The sequence below is a fragment of the Onychomys torridus genome, chromosome 4, assembly GCF_903995425.1.
Source record: "Onychomys torridus chromosome 4, mOncTor1.1, whole genome shotgun sequence".
Taxonomy (NCBI): Eukaryota; Metazoa; Chordata; class Mammalia; order Rodentia; family Cricetidae; genus Onychomys; species Onychomys torridus.
The window spans coordinates 135,915,018-135,937,612 of NC_050446.1; the positions used below are offsets into that span (position 1 = coordinate 135,915,018).

At 52.8% G+C, this 22,595-nt stretch overlaps 2 protein-coding genes across 4 annotated transcripts; one reads left to right on the plus strand and one right to left on the minus strand.

Moving 5' to 3' along the window:
* Positions 1 to 1,398: 1,398 nt before the first annotated feature.
* Rps21 (ribosomal protein S21) lies at positions 1,399 to 2,634 on the plus strand. The gene is made up of 6 exons (XM_036183140.1): positions 1,399 to 1,482; positions 1,646 to 1,708; positions 1,827 to 1,890; positions 2,055 to 2,126; positions 2,420 to 2,475; positions 2,568 to 2,634. Exons 2-6 carry the CDS (start codon positions 1,659 to 1,661, stop codon positions 2,575 to 2,577), a joined length of 252 nt encoding a protein of 83 aa, XP_036039033.1. The 5' UTR covers positions 1,399 to 1,482; positions 1,646 to 1,658; the 3' UTR covers positions 2,578 to 2,634.
* Positions 2,635 to 2,728: 94 nt separating this feature from the next.
* On the minus strand, positions 2,729 to 18,520 carry Cables2 (Cdk5 and Abl enzyme substrate 2). 3 transcript variants are annotated; one of them, XM_036186168.1, is made up of 10 exons: positions 18,106 to 18,519; positions 8,748 to 8,819; positions 8,553 to 8,645; positions 7,283 to 7,360; positions 6,484 to 6,592; positions 5,867 to 6,032; positions 5,407 to 5,510; positions 4,935 to 5,041; positions 4,531 to 4,747; positions 2,729 to 4,431 (listed from the first exon to the last, which is right to left on the minus strand). In XM_036186168.1, exons 1-10 carry the CDS (start codon positions 18,462 to 18,464, stop codon positions 4,291 to 4,293), a joined length of 1,446 nt encoding a protein of 481 aa, XP_036042061.1. In that variant the 5' UTR covers positions 18,465 to 18,519; the 3' UTR covers positions 2,729 to 4,290. The 3 variants fall into 3 exon arrangements, with proteins under 3 accessions (XP_036042061.1, XP_036042062.1, XP_036042063.1); XM_036186169.1 differs by having other exon boundaries at positions 4,543 to 4,747; positions 18,106 to 18,518; XM_036186170.1 differs by lacking the exon at positions 8,748 to 8,819 and having other exon boundaries at positions 18,106 to 18,520.
* Positions 18,521 to 22,595: the final 4,075 nt, after the last annotated feature.

Sequence of the window (22,595 nt, forward strand, 5' to 3'; positions counted from 1 at the left end):
GAACACTACCCAGGGCTATGTGCACTAAGCTTTTCCACTTGTTTCCTGCCCTGCCCTTTTTAGGACTGCTGAATTTGCTGAGTAGGGCTACTGCAGATTTCTGGAGTTCCCCCTTGGCCACACTCTCCTGACTAGCTCTCTGGCTGCTCCATCTCTGGCCACTAAGGAGGCATTTAGGGTTCAATTCAACATACACAGATGCAGCCATACCAGCTGCAGATGGCCTTGCAAGGGGCTTTGGTGTTCTCACTTCTGAGGCACACTAAAGATCTAGTGGAAATTCCAGACTCAGTGCTCCCACATGACTACTTGCTTTCCAGGTGTGAGGAGGAAAGTGCAGCTCAGGTTTCACCAGACCCCACGAAGAGTCCCTGGAAGGTGATCTCCATGTAGGGTGCATATGAGGCTCCAGAGACCTAAGGAGCACAGTTCTACAGATCAGTGAGACAAGTGAATCCCCATACGAAGAAATGTAGTCGTAGGAAAGTCGTCAACAGTGTAGACTGGGAGAGTCTTGTGTCCAGGCTGGTTTGTAGCCTCTTCAACGAGGGTGGGGGGTGGGGCGGGGTACGACGGACTGACTACACATTATGGTGAAAATGGCAACAGCCCTGGGAATTTTCTTTCTTTTTTAAAAATTTATTATTATGTGTACAGTGTACTGAGATTAAAAGGCGTGCACCCTCTGGCCAGACACTCACAATCCTGGGACCGATCGTGTGACGGCCAGAGCAGCAGTAGGGCAGGGCCTGGGGAGAGAGCCGGAGCCTGGGCACCGGAGCACGCACTTACAGTTCGCTGGTGGGGAGGAGATCCTTGAAGAGAATGAATGTGCAGCGTAAAGCCTATGATAACGCTCATTTGACTCGACCTCAGTTTCCCCTACCTCAAGGATTAGGCTTCCCGTCCTGACGCCACCTTGGCCTCAGTGTTTCGACTGAGACGCTGCAGCTGGATTCCCAGCACAGCGGACACGCGTGCCTGCCTCCCTCCTCCAGGCTCGGCCATTCCTCTGAAACTCTGGCGGCGGCTACCCGGGAGCGGATTTCCAGGCGCAGGCCTGGGGCGTCGGTGTTCCAGCAGGGCGACCCGGCTTCCTCCGACGTCCTCGAGGGCAGCCGGCACGAACACAGGATTGCACAGCCGGAGCTGAGCCCCGCAACCCAACTCCAAGCAGGTGGAGAAGAGCGGGCTCTGGCCGGAGGGGCGGGGCTCGGGAGGGAGGCGGATGCCTGGTGGGGGCGGAGCCTGAGGAAAGAAGCCCGCCTAGGTTGGGGTGGAGCCATGTCTGAGCTTTGTGCGGAAGAGCCGGGGCTTCCTTGTACCGGAAGCGGAAGAAAAGACACACAAACTGGCCTACGGGACGGTGGATAAAAGCAGCGTGACCCGGAAGCACTCACCGACGCACCGCCCCTCCCGCCCAATAGTGCTGCCTGGGGACCAGCCACTTCCTTTCTGCGCTCCCGCTGGCCTAGTGAGCAGGTAGGTAGGCCACGCGGCGGGCTGTGTGCGGGAGATGGGTCGGGCTAGGCCGGGCTGGGGAGGTCGCGGGCGTATGGCCTGGGGGCTCGGGGTAGGTCTGGCCGGGGCCGCAGTCTCGAGTGCGGGCCTGGCCGACCTCATGGCCCGCGCGGTGACTCTGCAGGCAGGGCCTCGACATGCAGAACGACGCCGGCGAGTTCGTGGACCTGTACGTGCCGCGGAAATGGTAAGCGTCTGAGGTCCTTGCTTATCCGTTCGCGCGGCCCCACCACGCCTACGTTCCTCACCCCTTTTCACCCACTTTCTTTTCGCGGCCCTCCACATTCACTGTTTCCTTCCATCAGCTCCGCGAGCAACCGCATTATTGGTGCCAAGGACCACGCATCCATCCAGATGAATGTGGCCGAGGTGAGCTGGGAACCCGATGGTGAGGCTTGTTTCCGGGGAAAAGGAAGGAGGCAGCTAGGCCCTTGCAATGCCTGGCTTCTCAAGCATTGGTGGTTTTCTAATAAGTAGGCTAAAACTAAAGCGTGGGCTGGGGTCGAATCTCCTAACTCCTTTTCTCTATACAGGTTGACAGGGTCACAGGCCGGTTTAATGGCCAGTTTAAAATCTATGCTATCTGTGGGGCCATTCGAAGGATGGTGAGTTTGTTTTACCACGTGGACCTTTGTCTTGTAGTACTGCTGACATTTGAGCAGTGATGGTGGTGACCCTTCCTCTGGAATAAATGGTTGGCAGGCCAGGTTTGCTCTTGCCTGCTTAGGCGTCACCATCACGGAGTGCCTGCTCTAGGAAGATTTAGGTGGTTGGTTCTTCCTTTATGTAAAGCCCGCTCTCTTGGTTGTGGGTACAGTTTTGGGTCTGATAGTACATGCTTTGTCTTGCCAAGCCAGGAGCTCTATGAGATATTCAGAGATTCATTTTTAATTTTAAGGGTGAATCAGATGACTCTATTCTTCGATTGGCAAAGGCCGATGGAATTGTCTCAAAGTAAGTGGAGGTGGGGATATCACATTGGGGTTGAGTGGCCTGGGATTTCCCAAGAGATACGGTTTTTAATATTCTTTTTTTCCCCTTGTTAGGAACTTTTGACCAGAAGAGATCGGGGGATATTTGTCATAAATAAAAGTGAGAAAGTACCTTTGTCAATTGAGTCTGCTTTTAGCATGTGGGCAGGGCTGGTGTTTTTACAGTGACCTGAACAGGGGCAGCACACTCATCTGAAAGGAAACAAACTAGAGAGTATGTTGCAAAACAAAGTTTTACTTTAACAAAAACATTTTAACACCATCCATTCAAAACCTACCCAACACACGACATTCTGAGGTCAGATACTCTCAAAAACGCTTGTGCCTACTGTTGGGTGCTAAGGGCTCAGCACCAGGTCTGTGGCATTGGGTCACAGTCCAGCTGGACACCACGGCTGTAGCTCGGGTTTCTGGACGCCAAGCCAGGATCATTTGGTTTAAGGGTTGGCTTTGTTGCAGCAGTGCTTTTTACCACACAGCGGCAGCTCTTGGCATTACTGAAGAGACCAGCTTGGTAAATAATAAACCTTACTACATAAATATACAAGCTTAAGTTACTGCTGTTTGCCAGCTTTAACATGAGCTACACACCTAGAGGAAGCTGCCTGGGTATGTCCTCCCCAGGTAGCTTGTAAGTTGGAGCAGTGTCTAGGAAGTTCTATTTTAAACAAAGTGATGGGACGACCTTGAGGACATTTTTGCAGGACCACTGTCTTGCACACAAGATGCTCTAGGGAATGGGTTTGCTTACACCAGCATAAGCATGGTCAGAGTAAAACACTGGTTTGTTACTATGAGCAAGGTTCCTTCATGCTCAAGCTATTAGTGATTCTCTGGTCCCAGGTTGTATGGTCCCAGGCCTGAGGCATGAGCATTGCTGGGGATGTGGTGAGGCTGTGAAGCTGAGCAGCTGTTAGCAGTAGGTCTGGTGTCTACTATGGGAGCCTAGGCTGGTGACCAGGTTCATCAGGTTATGGGGAAGACCAACAGTCATAAGAAAGCAAAGGGACAATGGCACAGTGGGTGCACAGGCAAGTTGACCTAGATGGCATATACGTTGCTGTTAGAGGTGGCAGGGCCAGCGTCTAATTGCCTGAAGGTCAAGTGTGGTTTCAGAGTTAAACCAGCAAGCCTTAACAGGACCAAATCCCAAATTATAATACCTTTTCTGTATCACAATATTGCTTAGGGAAGTCAAGAGCCTCAAGTCAGCAATTGTCTTAAAGGTCCAATGTTGCAGGCAAAGTTTCTGGCAAGAGGCGTGGGTGGTTTTAGCCAAGCCCTGCTGTATATGTGATGGCATAGAGGTTTCACAGTGACAGATGCTTTGACAAGTGTCCAAAGAATAAACAAAATCAGAATGGGTCAAGGTATCTGCCTTCCCCTCTACCTTTACAGCGAAGGAGGCAGGGTATCAGGAGATGGCATAAGTGTGGCTGGTAATACACCTAGGTCTCCACAGGAGTGGTCTCACATCTGTGATAGGTTCCGAAGGCTCAGGATTCACCACAGTGTAAACCAGACTGGTCTCAGGCACATGAAAACCAAGCCAAGCCTCACACTGTTCATTTACTCCAGGAAAATTCTCAGAAGCACCTTGAGGTGTGTTGTGCTTCTGAATGAAAGTGGTGTCTCTTTCCAAGGAAATGAAAAGTCACCTTGGGCTGTGAGGGGCAAATGCAGTATTGGAGGAGGGATGGGACAGTAGTTGCCTCTGTTCTAGCCAAGCTACATGCCTTTCTACCAAGCAGCCTCCCTACAGGGTGCACTGTTGGGGCTAGAACTGCTGGGTGAGGCGTCTGTAGTGAGGTAACACTTGGTTCTCAGGGAGGTACAGGGCCAGTTCCAGAGCCACAAGCACCGTGAACTCAAATCCAATGAGATCTCTCCTGTTGAACCGGAATCTTTCCTCCAGCTTCTGCAGTGAAGGAAGCAAAGGGTGAGTGGGTCAGCCCCGTCTGTGGTCCCCACCTAAGGTTCAGTGTCTGGCACCGGGGTGCTCGTGCTGCGTGCACACCTCTGCACTCACGTCAATAAGCTGCTTTACTTCGCTCTTGCGGAGGTCACTGCTGATCTTGGCAGCCAGCAGAACACAAGCTCCAGCACACAGTTTGCGGTTCTGTTTGTTGAGCTTGCCCTGCAGTACAAGCTTCTCAAAATACACGTAGGCCATGGATACGGTCACAGGTTCCAAGCTGCACTCTTCAGACAGGTTCCGCATCTCCCGTTTTAAACTGTGGGTGGGATGGGAGCCATGTCCCTGAGGCAAATCTATGGTCATTGAGACCATGACGAAGCAGCAGCCACCCTTCCATGGCTATACCATGTGTTGTGGGCTGTCAGAAAAGACACTATGTTCTCCAAGGAGAAAGCCCAGGGTCAGGTTATGTGGCTGGGTAGGGGTATCTGGCCCATTCTTACCTCCTAATTTTGCTCAATGTCAGTTTGATATGAGGGAACTTCTCCCTGAAGGTCTCATTCATGTCCTTTTTGAGGTCTGCAGGTTTCACATACTCTATAACCGTGGTCTATAACAGAAGTAGAGGTAGCTAGAGCCTAGATGCCTTGAAAGGGGATGCCTTGTGGCCTGGGTTTACAGACATGAGTATGGAACTTCAGAGAGGTACTGGTATTTCTGAGTATGAAATGACTCAGCTTGTCTGCCCTCTGTAGATAAAGGCCCAGGCATCCAAAGCTGACCCCAGAAGACTGTCCAGCATGGCCGGCTATCTTGCTTTGGCACACTGTCCTTGTCTATGGCCCTGTCCCCCTACCTGCTGTTGTTGGATGGGGACAAGGCACCCTGGAATGGCTGTTCTGGGTTTCTGGGTGTAGAGGGTGCTCATTCACAGTTTATTCCCCGAACCCTGAATGTTAGGGCTACGGAACTCACCATGTATGAAGCAAAGATAAGTACCCGCTTGTGCTTCCCACATGGCCACTGTGGGTCATCCAGGAGGTTGGGGTTGTATTCTAGTGCATCTCCCCCATCGTTTCCTGTAAGCAGAGGCAGCTATTGACACCCTAGATCCTGATCAGGACCCACGCCACTCCTCCCCTACCACACCCAAGGAAGAGGTATCACATCACAGCAAGACTCCCAGGTCAGAGAGGAACTCCAGGTCAAGGGCCAGGGATTAGTACAAGAGCCATCTGGACAGAACCCCCTTCCCACACCAATCCTTTCTTCTGCCCGATCCAGGTAGGGCCTAGGGTCACACTATCTGGAATCCTTTTCCTCTGAGAAGCCTCAGTGCAGATATGGCTTATACTGCTGTCCGCCCCATCACCGCCCCTGGCTCAGCCAGTGCTGCCTCCCTTGTGCCATGGCAAAGGCACCTAGACTACATTACCTAGTTCTGTGCCAGCTGGTGTTGACTTGGTAGGCACAGGTTTGTGTCTTGAACCTGGTGGAGCCCGGGGGATACTGGGCCGAGGCTGGGGCAGCAAGCCATGGCTGTCATTCTTGTGTGTAACCAGGGCATTAGTAGGGTACAGGAACTTTGCATAAGACACGACCTGGAAAAGCAATCACACTGGAGCTCAGTCCTGCTTCCTCAGGCCAGAAAGTGAACCAAGTTCTGCTTCCCTCCACCCTCCAGCAAGGAGCCTGAGGGCCATACTACTACCCACTTGGAACAGGTGCTCTTATGTCAGAAAATCAGCTTCCATCCCTGACCGGGGGTCTGCAGTGTGCAAATCTCCCTATTCTGGAAAACCCTTGGCCTTGGCCCATTGTAACAGAAGCAGGACTAGGTATGGAGAGCCCAAGGGGAGACAGCTGGGTCACCTAGAGTTGGCAGTGGCCATGTATGGTGGACTCTTAGGTTCTTTCTTGGGGTGGTATAGGCCAGCTAATGATAGGTATAACAGGATGCATGGCTTGTTGCCAATATTGTGTTTTAGATTAATGTGTGAGGCACCTGTCTGCCTAACTCTGCTAGCCATTGGCTGGCTACAGGGCTCTTGCCTTTCCATCTGCTCCCAGTTCAACGCCTTCCAACTCAAAGACCATCTCGGAAGAAACAGAAACGCCGCCGGATGGGTGCCTCTGCTTCTGGCTGTCCACCCTCAGGTCACTGTAATGATTAGGAGAGGGAGGGCTGTAGTCACTCTTCCTGCAGTCAGTGGGTGGATGCGTGACCCACAATGAATCCATGTGGCAGCCTTGTCTGCTCATCTACCCACACAGAAGAGTTCCTAGCACAGGAGGAGAAGTAGCTCTTGCCCCAGGCAGATGTCATTCGTCAAAGCATTAGGGAACCACCACTCTGAAACATCCCTGAACACTCACCTGTTCTTGGGATCTGTTTCCCTGGGTGCTTCTAACCCTTCATATGCAGTCACACTCAGCAGCTGGCCTGGGATCCTGAGAACTGGCTACCTCCCACTCTGGACAGGAGGTTTCTCTGTGCTGACTATTGTTCTGTGGGGTCACACACAACGCTACCCCGCCCCAACAGCTGTTTCCTTCTTCCCTGAATTACCTTCAGGACACAATAGCCTGGGTTGGTCCTAAAGTTTTAGAAGCCTATCTGAGGGAGGGGCAGGAATATCTCAGTCAACCCATATATAGTTTCACCAGAACCTATGGCCCCTAGGGAATAAACACCTGAAATGCAAGTTCCTGGGCTGTGGTGGAAGATGGTGTGCTAACACCCCATGAGTCTAAGGACCCAGCCTACACTCAGTGATGGGCTACACTGATGCCTTGTGGGCTGGGCTCAGCAGGACCAGGGCTTATCAGTGTACACAGCATGGGATCTTACCTGATCCGTAGTCCCTCTCCATAGGGCAGGACTGAAAAGGCTGCACACAGGGACCGCTTGGCACAGATGAGCACAATCCTGTGGGAGGCCCAGGTCAAAGCAGGGTAGTAATTCTATTCTGCCTACATATGGGTGATGGGAAACTGCTAGAGCCATTGAGGGGACTTGGATTTAGGAAGTCAGGCCTGGCATCCTAGCACTTGGGCCTGATTCCTTAGAGTTGCTTAGTAAGTAAGCAACTCCCTGTTCCCTGAGGAGCACAATAGTGCTCCCCTGACCCTGTAACACACAGGGCCATAGACTTCATGTTTCCTGGAAGCACAGGTCACCCAGGAAAGGGCAGGCCTCATTTGCGCAAAGATAAGGCACAGGAAGGTGAGGCCAAAGTTCATCAGTATCAAGCTGCAGTGGTCCAGACAAAGGCAAGGTCTAATGCTACTAGAGAACGCCCAGATCTAATATAAAGTTCAGTATCCAGGGGCTTAGGACCCAAGGCCTTGGGTCCTCAAAGCTGTAATTCATAGCCTACCCTACAGTATTAGTGCTGAGGATCTGCAGGGAGCTACCTCTGGCCAGGCCCTGCAGCAACATTCCCTGGAGATACCAGGGTGACCTACATAGGGAAGGGGGACTCTGGGAATCCAAAGTGGTTCCCAGAGTGGGTCAGAGCGATTGGTAGTGTGGTGCCAAGGGACATACCCAAGGCACTGCCCCTGCACCAGTACAGGACATATGCAGTGCCCAGAGCCCAGCCTAGCACTGTTTAGGGAACCATATACCAGTTTGAGTTCAGCCTCCCACAAGTTCCCATATATACCATACCTCCTTTTGTGTGTGTCCCCAGTGTGACTGCTTCCTCCTATGTGCTCCCAAGTATAACCACGTCTTATCCTGTGTATGCCCCTCCCCCCCAATATGAGCACACCTTTTAGCCTGGGCACATCTGGGGTGGGGCCCATTTCTGCCTTCCTAGTTCTCTTTCCCAAAGACTAGAGTCTCCTTGATGGCTCTCCTCTGGGATTGTACAGGGCTGGCTTGCTAGCTTGGCCATGTTAGCCAGTGTCCAGCTAATGTAGAGGAACATGAGTGCCCAATTCTAAAGGGTCAGGAGACAGGCATGGGTGACGAAGCAGGAGCCCTTGAGCTGAAGATGCTGCTGCTAACAAGGGCAGGGCCCAGACCTCACATGGCTGGCCTTCAGAGATACAGCCTGGACCTGCAGTGTAGGGAGCACAGTGCACAGTCCAGGGCCAGGCCTGCATGGTCTTACCTGCTGTTCTTCGTGTCATACTGCCTCATGTTCTTAATGAAGTGGGTTTTCTTCAGGCCTTTGTGTCTTGGTGATCCAGATGCATGCTTGGTTCTGTAAGGTAAAAAGCAGGTCGTTCTTGCCTTCTATGTGGCCCCAGGGGTCAGAGGCAGTTGGAACTCAGGACCTTGGAGTAGGGGCAGGTAGGGTGTATACCTCTGCACTGAGGCACATCCCACTGCATCTTCCAGAAATTCGAGGGAGCAGCGCTGAGATGTGACTCGTCTCCTGTAGGGAAGACATCATGACCTCAGAAGAGCCAGTACCACAGACTCTAGGAAGCCTTTGCAGCCAGGGTCCCTCAACAGAACTGAACTAGAGTGAGAATATGCAGGACAGAGCTCTCATGAAACTGAAAGGCTTCAAGAACCTGTGAACCAAGACTGCAGTGCAGAGGGAATCCTGTTCCCTGCCACAAGGTTGCCAACCTTCCCTGGGTGGGAGCATCTGGTACACAGCAGTTCCAACAGGCTACATCTCTCAGAGGGCCTGCTTGTACCAGGCCTCTACAGCACAGTAAACTCTTTGGGGCTGTGGCCCATGCCAGAAACACAGAGTAAGCACCTGTTTAGGCTACTGCTATTTAAGTCACACAGACACACAGACACACACACACACACACACACACACCCTTCCCTCCCAGGAGCTGCTCTGGGGTCTAGAGCATTCTTTCCTAAATCTGCAGGTAAGATTTCCTCCTGGATTTTGGGTTCTAGCTCTGTGTTGCCCCTCAGGAAGGCCTGTTGGTGACAGTCACTAATGGAAGGTAATATTTCTGCCTTGGGAGCACTGATTCCTATGGGTCAGGCTGGATCCTGTGTCCCCATGCTTGTACCCAGAAGGACAGGACATGGGAGGCAGTTTCCCATCACTGTGTGCTAGAACAGGGCTTCTTTAGGCTGAGAACTGAGACCCCACAGACCCATACCTTCACACCGAGACAACAAACTCAGGCACTTAGTCCAGGGTCTAACAACTGTGGTCATTTACTGACCTTCTGGTCCTTACAGGACACAAAGAGTCAAAGTCAACAAAGCTACAGGGTAGGCTTCTGGAGACCACGGGTCATAGTGTAGGAAGGCAAGACATGGTTTGTGGTTCTGAGGCTGAAGCCTGCTCTGAGGCCTCTGCCATTGGGGAGTCTGTGCCAGCATCCCCCTGAGAGGACAGAGGCATAAGGAATCTCAAGCTGAGGCTGAGGCTGTGCCAAACACCATGGCTTCCTGCCACAGCCTTTGAGAATGAGGGGCCTGTATTCAGACCAAAGGGGTTGTAGCTTTCCATCTCTATTCTCTTATTATTAGACAAGTGGTACATGTTCATAAAGGAAAAATAAGGAATAGCTAGGCATGGTAGTATGCAGGATGTTGAATTTGAGACCAACCTGGGCTATAAGAGACCTTATCTCTTTTTGTTTGTTACTATTTAAAGACAGGGCTTCATGTGGCCCAGACTGGCCACAGACTCAATAGGTAGCTAGGAATGACCCTGAACTCCTAATCCCCCAGCCTCCACTGCTGCCTGTTGTGATTACAGAGAAAAGCAACTCCTTCAAAAGCCACTCATCTAGACACCATAACTTCTGTCAGACACCAGATTACTGTCAGGGCATGAATCACTGTGACATAGGGTTACAAAGACACCATGATTCAGTCACTTCTTGCCACAGCATCCTCTCTCTCTCTCTCTCTCTCTCTCTCTCTCTCTCTCTCTTTCTCTCTCTGTGTGTGTGTGTGTGTGTCTATGTATATGCACATGTGTGTGGTGTGTGAGTGCATGCATGTGGTACTGAGGATCTTGACATGGTAGGCAAGTTGCTTTATCACTGAGCTAGACTCTAGTCCCTAGCACCACCCATCACACCTGGCCCTGGCCCATCTTGTCACTGTGGTGCAGGATGCCTGGGTCATTAAGGATTAGTGATGTGTGTCAAATACCCTGGTTCACCCTCACTCCAAGAGAGTCTTGGACATAGAAATCTGGCCAAGGCATTCACCAGCACACACAGTCTGAAGCTTCCCAAACAGAAGCTGAGGCTGCACACACAAGGAACCTCCTCCTGCTTGGGCCTCTGCAGCTGTCCAGGCATTTTCAAACAGAAGGAGCTGAGCCAAGTGCCTGTGGGATGACTGCATGATGGGCGGCCCCCCACCCCTGACCCAGCACTGTTGACTTCATAGTAAGCTCCTGTGCAAGCAGTGTGGCCCTTTCTGGCAAGCTCAAAGCAGCCAAATGGCTCTCCAGGACACACGGCTACCAAGGCACAGATAGTAATGCCTTTCTCTCTTCCCTGTAGCAGGATCCACGGGTATACATGCTCTGAACCCAAAATATTCTTAAAAGTGCAGCCGATGACGAGGTCAAGTACTGTCACACAGCACTATTAGGAAACTGCCCACTCAACAATGATGATGGAGAAGGTATTGCAGGACATGGTGTGCGTGGTGGGGGTAGAGATGTTGATGGCGGTAGTTACTACTTGGGATGGCAGTGGTACTGTGGACAGTGTCATTGGTGGGGAGAGTGTCGATGGCGAGGGCAGCTCAAGTGCCTTAGTTGCACTAACTGCTGCTGTGCATACACTATGCTTGGTATTCTTGTGCCTCACTCTGCTCTAAGTTTCCCTCACCTGATGGACACTAAGTGGCTACTTCACAGTTAAAAAGCTTCCAGTGGAGTTGGAGGCCAGCAGCCAAAGGCATATCAAAGTCACAGAGATGAGGTGAGCCTGACATCCAAGGCCTTCTGGGAACCCAGAGAGGAAAGCCCCAGGCTGGCATTGACCCAGAGGCCCCAGGCAGGAATGCCAACAAGTGACTCAAGATCAGAACCTCTTGACAGCTTCCTTCAGGGCTCTGTGGCTGGCTGGATACAGAGGGATTCCCAGACAGGGAAAACTTAGTCCCCAGTGCAGTATTTTCCCCAAGAGTTCCCAATCACAGCCTATGTGGGCCCGTGACTGTGAGGCTGCCTGTCTGTCCTTCCAGAGCTATGGTTGGGGAGCTCTTTCACAACACTGAAGGTCTCACTGACTCGTGAGTGAGTGTGTGTGATACTATGAAGCCCAAGTTCCCTCCCTGATCAGTGAGTCCTCTAGCTGGATTTGGAAATCCAGCCATGAGCCAAATTGCCAAAGGTCCAAGTACTCTGGTAGGTCAAACGGTTCAAGGTACCTGTAGCGTAGAAATGCCTATCCTTGAGGACAAGAAAAACCTGCATATCAGACATGGGGATGTGGAAAGAAAGGGTCAAATGGGGAAGCTGCTACTACCAAACAGGCTGAGCTTCAGGTTGTTACTAGAAACTTCTAAAAGAGCTCTTGGGCCTTTAGTGTTGGCACCTGCAGATCTGAGCATGCCCCATAACAGCCCCTCATACTGGGATGCTAGTGGAATTATGTCCCCTCCAAATCTGTATGTTAACCTGGGACCTCAGAACATGATTGAGCTTGGAGACATGTTCTTTAAAGAGATGAACAGGGGTGGCACTTAATCCAGTGTGACTGGTGTCCTTAGGATTAAGGCACCAACACAGAGGGAGGGCAAAGTCTCTGAGGCCAAGGGTGAGGCCTTAAAGGGAACCTGCCACACCTTCTTGGGCTTCCTTCTAGCTTCCAGAATGTGAGAAATAAAGTCTGTTGTTTGAAAGAAACCCTGTCTTTTTTTTTTCTTTTTTTTCTTTTTTTTTGGTTTTTCAAGACAGGGTTTCTCTGTAGCTTTGGAGCCTGTCCTGGAACTCGCTTTGTAGACCAGGCTGGCCTCGAACTCACAGAGATCTGCCTGGCTCTGCCTCCCGAGTGCTGGGATTAAAGGCGTGCGCCACCACTGCCCAGCAAAACCCTGTCTTGAAAAACAAAAACAAAAAGTCTTGTTTGGGGCTGAAGAGATGGCCCAGTGGTTAAGAACCCTGGTTGCTCTTCCAGAAGACCCAGATTCAATATTGCCTGTAACTCCAGTTCTAAGGGATCCAACACTCTATTCCGACCTCTGTGGGTACTAAGCACACACATAGTACACAGAGACATGCAGGTAAACACCCATACACATAATTTATCAGTCTACTGTCTGCAAGGGCTTTAGAATGGCTCTGGACTTCATCTGTGCAAGAATGTGCTCCCTGGTGCTCTGCAGGACCACTGTGTGCTGACTGCACACAGGCCCTTGGGTTATGCTGCATATTTTGGCAGCAGCCATTAACTAAGCATGAACAGTGGGGAGCTGCATCTGGTGGACGCCCGGCCCATACTGCAGCATCATTAACTGAGGTCCCCTTCCAGCATAATAGTTGGTTCACATGAGGTGTGGCATGGTCAGATACCTGTTTGGCTCCCCAAACATGCCCTTGCCTGTGCTTGTCACAGAAGCAGAAGATACAGCCACTACCTCACACCAACACTTGAGAGGCTGTGACACTCACACTCAAGTGGTGGCACAGAGAGGTCAGTCTGTCCAAAGTCACACAAACAGTGCAATTCAGTCCAGGTCCTGGCAGGCTCCAAGACTGTCACAGTGGTCCAAGTCCACGGTCCTCCCATCTTCCGTACAGGGTTACTTACATCTATGAAATGACAAAAGCCACAGGGCTTGCAGAAAACCAACCAGAACGGAAAACAAGTGAACCGACTAAAGCCACTCCAGAGCACCCTGCAGCACCAGCCGGGCCTGTGGTAGAAACACAACACCAGCCCAGGGAGGCTCTGGAGGAGGGTGAACAGGTGAGCGCAGGCACCCTGTCTAGAGGCAGGACAGAGGGAAAGGCTAGGGGCCCCGGAACAGGAGGGATTAGGACCAGTCAGAATGGCAAGCTCAGACAACCTTACTGGCTAGGATGGTGCCATATGAGTGCTCACAGTGTGTTGGATGTTTAGGGGACAGAATCTGCCTACAGAGGATTAGCCAAAAGCTGAATGCACAGGTCTGGAGCAGAGAAAGGCAGCTAACCTGAGGTGGAACAGAATGTGGAACCTGAGGGAAGAGTCTGGGACCTGAAGGAAGAGTCTGTGTTCTGAGGCCCTTAGGGCCACCTGTCTGGCATGGCATTCCCTGAGGTAATTATCCAGGCAAGGCCAGGTGGCTGATCATGGTCCTGGGATCTCATTTGCAAGTCCACAGAGGCAGTGTGGAGAGTTGTGTCAGATCTGTCCTCAGGGGCACAGCTTGCTCTTCTTACCACTTTCTAGGCTCTCTAGGAATGGTGTGCTCCCTCAGGAGCTCGTGAAATGTTCCCAGTTGGTCCAACACCTTGTTCCCTGTGGCTTCCACCTCCCTCATAAGCAGGTTATTTGTAAACCCAATCCTCAGAACCGTACCAGGGAGGCACTACTCTTATTCAGTTTCAGGTAGGGAGGCTAAGGACAGAGCCATTCAACTTGTCTGAAATCAAACAGCTGGCAAGAGAGGAGTAGAAAAGAGAGGAGCCTGTGCCCACAGCTCAGCTACTCTGAGGACGGGCCAGGTTCTCCTAGTGCAGACCCTGTGCTCAATAAACAAGACAGGATCACACCTCACAGTGTGCCCTGAACTGACCCCACTGGGAGTAAGAGTTGTGCTGGTCAGCAGAAGGGCAGACATGTGGGATGTCTGTGTATATGACACTCAGATATGACACTCTATGTGACAAAAGGTGTCTTGGTCAGGAGATGGCTGAGGAGGGTGTGAGGAAACCTAGGAGCTGGTCTGTGGAGCAAATGGTGGCCACGTATGGCTTATGTGAACAAACATACATGGGGAGCCTCACACTCAGTTTCCACATACTGTTTGCATATACCTTGGCACCTCAACTTGAAAACAGCTAAAAGCAGATAAACAAACAAAAACACTAAAGAACAATCTGGACTTTCTGTTGCCTCAGCTGACATTCCCCAGACAACTAGAAAAGTCTAAGTTGTGGCAGATCTGGACTCTGCATCTCAAGTTGCCTATTTATACAGGACAGTGTCTACAGTGTCTATTCTAGCTCCAGGTACTCTCTCCATGGGACTGGGAAGAAGAGGCCAGGGGTCAGGAGTGAGAGGGGGTTTGTAAGAGGGCTTACCCATTTATTGGTTCAGCTCAGAACTACTTCCTAGCAACCTTGCTGCCAAGGGAGTTCACCCCTGCTCTTCAGTCAGCACCTGAAACCTGACTACAGACCTCAAAACCTGCTTCTGTATGTGACAGGTTTCCTTATTTGGTGACTTGAGAGATGCGGAGAGGTCTAGGTAGGGTCACCTCCCTGTCTATGCAGGCTTGGGGCAGACTCAGGAGCCACCTGCCACATGATGGGCTGCAGAGGAGCCCCAGCAATGAGCCCAAGCAGTACTTCCACCGTCATGGCCAGCACGCTCAGGGCCTGGGAACCTCCCCTGCTAAGGAAGCACAGGTGGCAGCAGTCTAGCAGATGTTCAGGGCTGGTCCCCTGCCTGAGCATCATTTTGGCTCATCACAGGCCCAGATCTGCCAAAAAAACAAACAAGCAAAAAAAAAAAAAAAAAAAAAACCAAAAAAAAAAACCCCCAAAAAACATCCCACAGCCTCCTGATGAGTCTCACTTAGTCTTAGGCAAAGCAAAGGTGCCTGGTCCCAGCACTCCATGTAGGGGCCTGTGGTTTAACAGCTTCACAGAGAAAGAGTGGGGTCTCAGGGCAGGAGCAGGCACCTGGCTGTTCTAGAAAATTGACCACTCCAGCACTTTTCAGCTCCCCAGCGAGCAGATGCTGGGCTGGCACAGACTATTGTGTGGATGCTAGGTGGCTCAGTGGCTAGTTAGGGCTGCCAAGTCCCACTTCCAGATCAAAGTGGAGCACAGCCTCCTGCCTCTAGGCTATGCCCAGCTCTCTGATGGTGGGTGCGTTAGGCTGCAATTTGCAAAGTCATTTGTGTGTGGGGACTTTCCCTTCCCCCTCATTTCTGCGGCTGATACTATGCAGGGCTGTTGTGAGTTGAAGCAGTTCCCCAAAAAGATCCATCAAAAGCCCAGCCCTTGTTGGAGGCCTTAGCTAGAGACAGTCTAGGAAGGAATCACACAGTAAAAGGGGGACAAGGAAAAGTCTATAAGGACATGCATGGAGACAAAGAGATGGAACAACCCAGCATGAGCCACAGGGCACCTCCCTCTCCCCAGGCTATAGCCTGATGTTCAGTGATTGGCATCCAGGGCTAAGGGAAGAACATGCTGCTGTTGAGAGCTCCCAGGTTTGTATCCTTTGTCACCATGGCTCTGGAGGTCCGTACATAGGCTTTCTAGGCAGAAGGCAGCAGTGGTAAGGTAGCTGGAATGCATGCTTCAAACCTGATCATAGATTCTGGAGATGAGCCTACTCCCAGGCATGCAGCAGAAACAGATGGTAAATAGTGCCAAAGGCCCGTGCAGAAAACCAGGGTGATCCTGTCAATAGCTAGAAACACTGTTGGGAGCCCCAAGCTGTAACAAGTTGTCACTTCACTGAGTCCTTAGGATCATGTGACCTCAAGGAGAAAGAGCTTCATGGCAGCCTATTACAGAAGGGGAGACTGAGGTTCTAAGAGACCCATTGGGTGCTCAAGGTCACAGAGCTATTGGATGGAGGAAAGCTGTCTGCATTCTTTGTGACAAAGCCTTCAGGAACTCTAGGATTTTGCTTCTTAAAAAACAGACAATCAGGCGGAGAGATGGCTCAGTGGTTTAAGACCACTCACTGCTCACCCAGAGGACCCAGGTTCAGTTCCCAGCACCCACATGGCAGCTCATAACTGTCTGTAACTCCACTTCCAGAGGACCCAACACCCTCACACAGACATACATGCAGGCAGAACACCAATGCACATAAAAACAAAACAAAACAAAAGCAAAACCCAAAAAACCCCAACAGATCAGGGAACTAAATAAATCTGGGAGCCAGTAGCTCCCTTTAACGGGCCAGCTGCTAACTGTCTCTCCTAGCCACAGGTCGGGAGCTGAGAGAGGGTAGCGGCCTCTTTGTAAGGCCGGTGCTCGTGAAAGGAAGACTGGAAGATCTAGGGCAGTGGCGAGGACCCAAGCAGAGAGTCCGCCAGAGACAGCTGCAGTTGTGCGGTCGGGCTATCAGAACGAAGTGCAAAGCATGACTGGGAGGCAGGAGTACCCAAGGGTGCCTCACCACACAAACTTCAGCCGACTTTCAGTTCTGCTCTTCACAGGGGGTCCAGCTAACACTCTGGAACAAACTGACCCTTGACCCCAATGGACCCTCTATGTCCTGTAGAGAAGCATGGCCTGGCCCCTACCTGCAGGCTAAGGTGGTGACCACAGAAAGTTCAGGCCCTCTGGCCACACAGGCAGGGTCAGATGTCAGAGAACTTTTTCCCATCACAGACCTGGGAGGCACCTCATCACTGAGCCTACAATTTAGCCCTGCTAGACTTGCCCAGGGCTTCCAACACCTGGGAGCTATCTGGCAGTTCTGCCCTCCAGTAGTGGGGCCTGCCCAGAAGGGACCATAGTGGCCAGACTTGGCTCCTACTGCCATTCTTCCGGTGAAGACTGGGAATGTAAGAGGGGGCTGAGGAGGCGGAGTACATGGTACAGTGCATGGTACCTGGTAGCTGTGGACACTGGGAAGTGGGCACAGTCGGGGGATGAGGCAGCGGTTAGGAATAAGAGCTGCCCTGGGTTCGACTGAGGGGCCCCTAAAAATGATCCAGGCAGGGCAAGAAGTGCAGAGTGCAGTGTGATAGGTCCTGAGTCCAGCAGGTACGGGACGGTGAGGAGGAAGCTCTGGCCAGGTGTTCAGGCTGAGAGAGTTGAGAAAGTGTGGGTAAGACCCTGGCCCACAAGCTGAGGTGGACACACAGCACATAAAAAGTGTGTGTGAGTCCCAGTGCTGAGGGTACTGAGAGAATGGCCGGAGAGGGATGTGTCTGAAGTCAATTGGCTGAGGGAATTCTGAAATCCATGTTCAGGGGAATCTCAAGGTGAAGAACTGTTCCCAATCCAGGAGCTGACAGCTTTAATGGACTATTCCCTATATCTGGAGGCTGACAAGCTTCAGGACACTTCAACTCTGTGTCATGGGCTGACAAAGCTCCAGTAACCCCAAAATTGTTCCCTGTATTCTGGTCTGATGCTGCCAGATCACCTCAGCCAAAGTCAAGGGCAGATGGGGCTACAAGGTGCATGATGGGGTGATGTGCCCGTAAGTACTTAAATGATGGACCCTGGGGCCACCCCTGGGCTGGTGGGCTCAGGCCATCCTGACCCTTATGTCCTGGGCTGCCCAGTCCGGATCATCCAGACCACTGAGTGCTAGCTGATGGATCTTAGGTGACCTCACCTGTGTGCTGCATGAATGGATCCACCTCACCCCAACCATGACCAGGTCTGCCGAGCCGGTGGCTTACTCGAACCCTTGTGCCCTGTGCTGCCAAGCCCACAGATCAACCACCCTGTGAGCTGGGAGGAAGGATTCGGCTCACTACCACCTGTGCCTGGGCTGCCAAGCGCACAGGTCACACACCGGCCGTGCTGGCCAGGCCTCTAGGCCACCCCAACCCCAGCGTGCCCCGCCCAGCCCACTCACCTCTGGCGCTGCCCGTCCAGGCTGAGGCCGGCGGGAGCCGTCGTGGGGCTGAGTAGGCCCTGGGGCGCGGGCCTGGCTGGCAGCCCCGGGAGGCCTCCGGGTGGAGCGGGCGGAGGCGCAGGCGGCTCGCGGGCCTCGGTGGGCGGTGGCGGCGGCGGCGGCGGGGGCTTCTCGCCGCCGGGACCCAGGCTCGGGGGCCGTCCGTCCAGGGAGATGTTGTTGAGGAAGAAGAGAGCGGCCTGGCGGCGCCGTGAGTCCCCGCGCCTCCGCGGCACGGACGACGGGTTCCGGGCGGCCGGCGCGGGCCTGGCGGGGCCGGGGGCCGGACCCGGGGCTCCTCCCGCCGCGGCCGCGGCCATGCTCGAGTGCGCCGCCGCGCCGCGCCGCCGAGCTGCTGCCCATTGGCCGCGGCGCGCCTGCATGCAAATGTCACTTCGTCACTCCCGCCCATTGGCCCTGGCGCGTCCACATGCAAATATAGTCCCACTGTCCCCGTCCATTGGCCGCAACGCACCTACATGCAAATGAGCTTCACTGAGCCCTTCCATTGGCTAGCGAGGTGTAGCGTGCCCTGGCGCTCCCCTGGGTCCTAGAGGTGGTTTTAATCTGTCGGGTGTAGGTTTGGCGTGGCCCCCGGGCTCCAAACACCGCAAGGTCGGTGGCTGCTCGGCACCTGTGTCCTGTTCTCCTTCCAGGACGCAGAGTGTGTGTGGGACACTCTGAGAAATGCTCATTATGGGCCGCGGACTCGAGGTGTGACCTGGGCCTGGCTACTTGTCTTCCAGGCTGTTTTTCTTCTCCCTTCCTTCCTTCCTTCCTTCCTTCCTTCCTTCCTTCCTTTCTGTTTTTTGTGTTTTTGTTTTTTGTTTGTTTTTCGAGACAGGGTTTCTCTGTGTAGCTTTGCGCCTTTCCTGGGACTCTCTTGGTAGATAGACCAGGCTGGCCTCGAACTCACAGAGATCCGTCTGGCTCTGCCTCCCGAGTGCTGGGATTAAAGGCGTGCGCCACCACTGCCCGGCGCAGGCTGTTTCTTAAGAGCTGAGAAGTTCCTCTGGGCTGGACATCCACCCACAGAACCACTGGAGCCACAGCTTTCGGGCTGTGCCAGCGGACCCACCTGACATCCCTCACTGTCTGCAGAAGAGACTCATCTATGGTCTGAGGACAGCTGGCACCTTCCTGGGTTGCCTAAGTTTCAGCATGGGTGTGGCTTTGCGTCTGCATGGTGCTCAGTTTCCTCTGTGGTCCAGTGGCCAGGCCTTGAGTATACAGACCTTTTTTGGCTATGTGCTGTGTGTGTGTATGTCCGTCCTCAGTGTAGAGAGGCTGTTGAAGCCTGCCTTCATCCTGCCACCATATGCTCTTTCCAGCGACCAGCCTATGTGGACTTGCTGTCTTTAAAATGGGACCTTGGTGTTTGGTGGATCATTGAAGGGGCACAGAGGAAAACCTCCTTACGTTCCCATCTGTGGCCACTGCCTGCTCTGGTCCTGTGGCTGCTGCAGGGGGTGCTGGGGTGGAGTTGGTTGAGGGACAGGGAACCCTGGGCAGCCGCTTCTTTGCTTGAGGGAGAGTCTGTCAGTGGTCTGACCCACAGGAGTCCTCACTGCCAGTCCCCCCCCCCTTCTGTCAGACGTCCCCTCCTCTCCTTGGCAGCCTCCCTCTTTCGTCCCTACACAAGCAGGCTTACCCTTACTCTGTCCTCCCCTCTTCTCTGCTGCCTTTTCCAAGCTGACCTCTGCCAGGGACCAGTGGTAAGGTGGGCAGTTCTCCTTTCTAGTGGAACGCAGGGCTTGGTCCATTCGTGTGGTGGACACTCCTAGAGGGTGTCATTTCTGTCAGAGGGAAGGGGTCATGGTGTCTGCTGACCTGGGTGTGGTGCCCTGGACACTCAGGCTGCTGTTAGCTCCCACTGTCTGCAAGCGACCATGGGGGTAACTCACCTTTCTGAGCTTTGGTCCCCAGTAGCAATGATGTACTAGCTGTATGCCTAAGTTGCTTTGGGATGGATGAGTGAGACACTGTAGTGTTGGGGCTGTGGCATGGTGGCTCCTGGTCGTTGTTGCTAATGTCCTTGATGGGGAGAGGACAACAAACTTGTGCCTGACTGAAGCCGAGGTCAAATGGAGATAGTGAGGAGGCTTGTGTCCTCAGCAGCTGTCATGGATGTGGAGCTAGCCCCAGAGCTGGACCCCAGTGCTGGCAGGCACTGTGGGCTCCTTGGGGTGCTTGAGGGACATTTTTGGCAGGAATTTGGCTTCTTCCTGGTTGTGGTGTTGTGGTATGTTCCCTCACAGATCAAACTTGACCAGGAGGTTAGAATAGATAAAGCATACAGCTTGTGTTTTATTTAATTTTGAAAAAATTCACGAAACTTGTAACAACTATTTGAACACACACACATACACTCATGCATGCACACATGCACGGGCATCCCCGCCCCCCCCCCCCCATATCCCTTGGAATTTAGTCTTCTGGCCTTTCAGGCGGCAGGTAGAGAGGCCACTGTCTGCCCAGTGGAGAATGGTACCCTTCATCAAGCGCAGGCCTTACTTAGTCTGAAGGACAGCTTCTCCAGGTCCAGAAATTTCAGACTCTTACAACTGAAATTCTTACTCTCCATCACTCTTTGTGCTGGGGTCCCTTGTACCTGACTAGGGCAGCTCCGGCCTTCCTCACACAGTCATGGTCAAGCGAGTTCTGTTTGGCCTTCACCCTGACCTCTTAGTAGGCATCTAGATACTTATAAAAAGCATGCTAGGAACTTTGCCTGCTTGGCACACTCCTATTCGTCCCTCAAAATCCAAATTTAAGTTTTAGATGCCACCTTCCTTGACCTCCCCAAGACACCTTCTCTCTTCCTTATCTCTCCCCACACTGGGCCCTGACTCGATGGCACTTACCCGTTTGCCCACAGTGCCTGTCTTTGTTCTTAAACTTCATACACATAGGTCCCTGAGTCTCCTCCTCACCAGGTTGTCTGCGGGGGCTCGATAGAACATAAGGGCTACTTTTGCTTTGTCTTCCTGAGCTTGGACCCAGTTAATCCTGGATCACCTGCTTAAATGAGTCAATGCCTCTGACCTCAGCCCTGCCAGCTGCGTATATTGCCATTCCTATTCTTCTCTGAGCTCTGCACAGGTCACATCTAACCAGGCACCCTGCACACTGCCTTCCTTTTTCCCCCTTTGCTGGCTGCAGTTACTCAGACCCCACAAGGGGGCGCCTGAGACCGCTGTCCTAGGCTTCCTTCCTGACCTGGAAAAGTCTGCAGAGTCTGGGACCTGCGATTGCACGGGAGGTGGGGGCATTGCCTAGAAAAAGAAGCAGTGGGTCGGGCTGGACTGAGGCTCCCCTAGTTCCTATCCTGCCCACAGGTGTTGTTCTATCTCCCAACAGTGCTGAGAGGGAGGAGCTGTCCAGAGACCTGGGAGGGGATCTGATGCACCAGCCCCTCTGAAAGTAGGAAGAGCCTGGGTGCTCTGACTGTTCCAAGCTGTCTTCAGGTTGGGTGCTTTGACTTGTGCAAGCAATAGTTTGTGACAGAAAGGCACATCTGGGCAAGTACAGTGTCTCTCAGTCTGGTGGGTTAGGACTCCTGGCAGTTGTTAATGGGGAGGAGGCTGAAGTCTTCCATGTCCCTTGGGCTCCTGGGGCCGTCTGCTGGGGTCAGAGCTTCCTTTGGCTTCCTCCTCCCTTGAGATGGCTTCTTGAGGGCTGTGGGAAATACGAAGTTTGAAGAAGCATGGCAGCATCCCTGTGGTCTTGTATGTCCTCCCTAGGTGTTTCTCTGGCTTTCAACCTTTTTTTTTTCCCTTCGGGACAGGGTTTCTCTGTGTAGCTTTGTTCCTTTTTCCTGGAACTCACTTGGTAGACCAGGCTGGCCTCAAACTCACAGAGATCCGCCTGGCTCTGCCTCCTGAGTGCTGGGATTAAAGGCGTGCGCCACCACCGCCCAGCGGCTTTCAACTTTTAGGCTCAGCAAAGCTCAACTCCGTGAAGTCAGTTGGCCACTCTTGTTCCTAACAAGGAGTTGAATGGCTGGAGCACGGGAGGTGGAGCACAAGAGAGCAGCAAAAGGGCCAGCCCTCTCACAGAGCCTGACCCACTGTCTCCCTCACTGCCAGGGTGGCTGGGACTGTGACTACAATGGAGGGGCATCTGATTCTGGGCAGGTCACACCCAGGACCTTCTGAGATGCTGTGTCTATGCAGCAGACCTGTGGCTTTGGGCCAATTAACTCATCAAGCCTCAGTTTCCCCACCTGTCAAGCAATGTCAATTCTATCTGCCAGGTGGAGTTGTAGGCTCAAAGCAGAGACACCTACATACCCCTTCCACTCTGCATGGCTCAAGATAATGCTGGGATGTGCTAGGTCACGTGGGAGCATGACCCTTACAAGACATGAGATTGTGATTGTTCTCACTGACTACCAGGCAGCGTCCTGGAATGGAGGAGTGCCACCCACAGGGCGCCTGGTGCCAGCTGTC

Coding starts and splice junctions, on each gene's coding strand:
- Cables2 (XM_036186168.1), bottom strand. CDS start 18,464: ATGGCCGCGGCCGCGGCGGGAGGAGCCCCGGGTCCGGCCCCCGGCCCC. Junction 6,593..7,282: donor GGAGAGGGACTACGGATCAG/GTAAGATCCCAT, acceptor TAATCATTACAG/TGACCTGAGGGTGGACAGCC. Junction 5,042..5,406: donor TTATCTTTGCTTCATACATG/GTGAGTTCCGTA, acceptor CTTCTGTTATAG/ACCACGGTTATAGAGTATGT.
- Rps21 (XM_036183140.1), top strand. CDS start 1,659: ATGCAGAACGACGCCGGCGAGTTCGTGGACCTGTACGTGCCGCGGAAA. Junction 1,709..1,826: donor CTGTACGTGCCGCGGAAATG/GTAAGCGTCTGA, acceptor TCCTTCCATCAG/CTCCGCGAGCAACCGCATTA. Junction 1,891..2,054: donor TCCAGATGAATGTGGCCGAG/GTGAGCTGGGAA, acceptor TTCTCTATACAG/GTTGACAGGGTCACAGGCCG.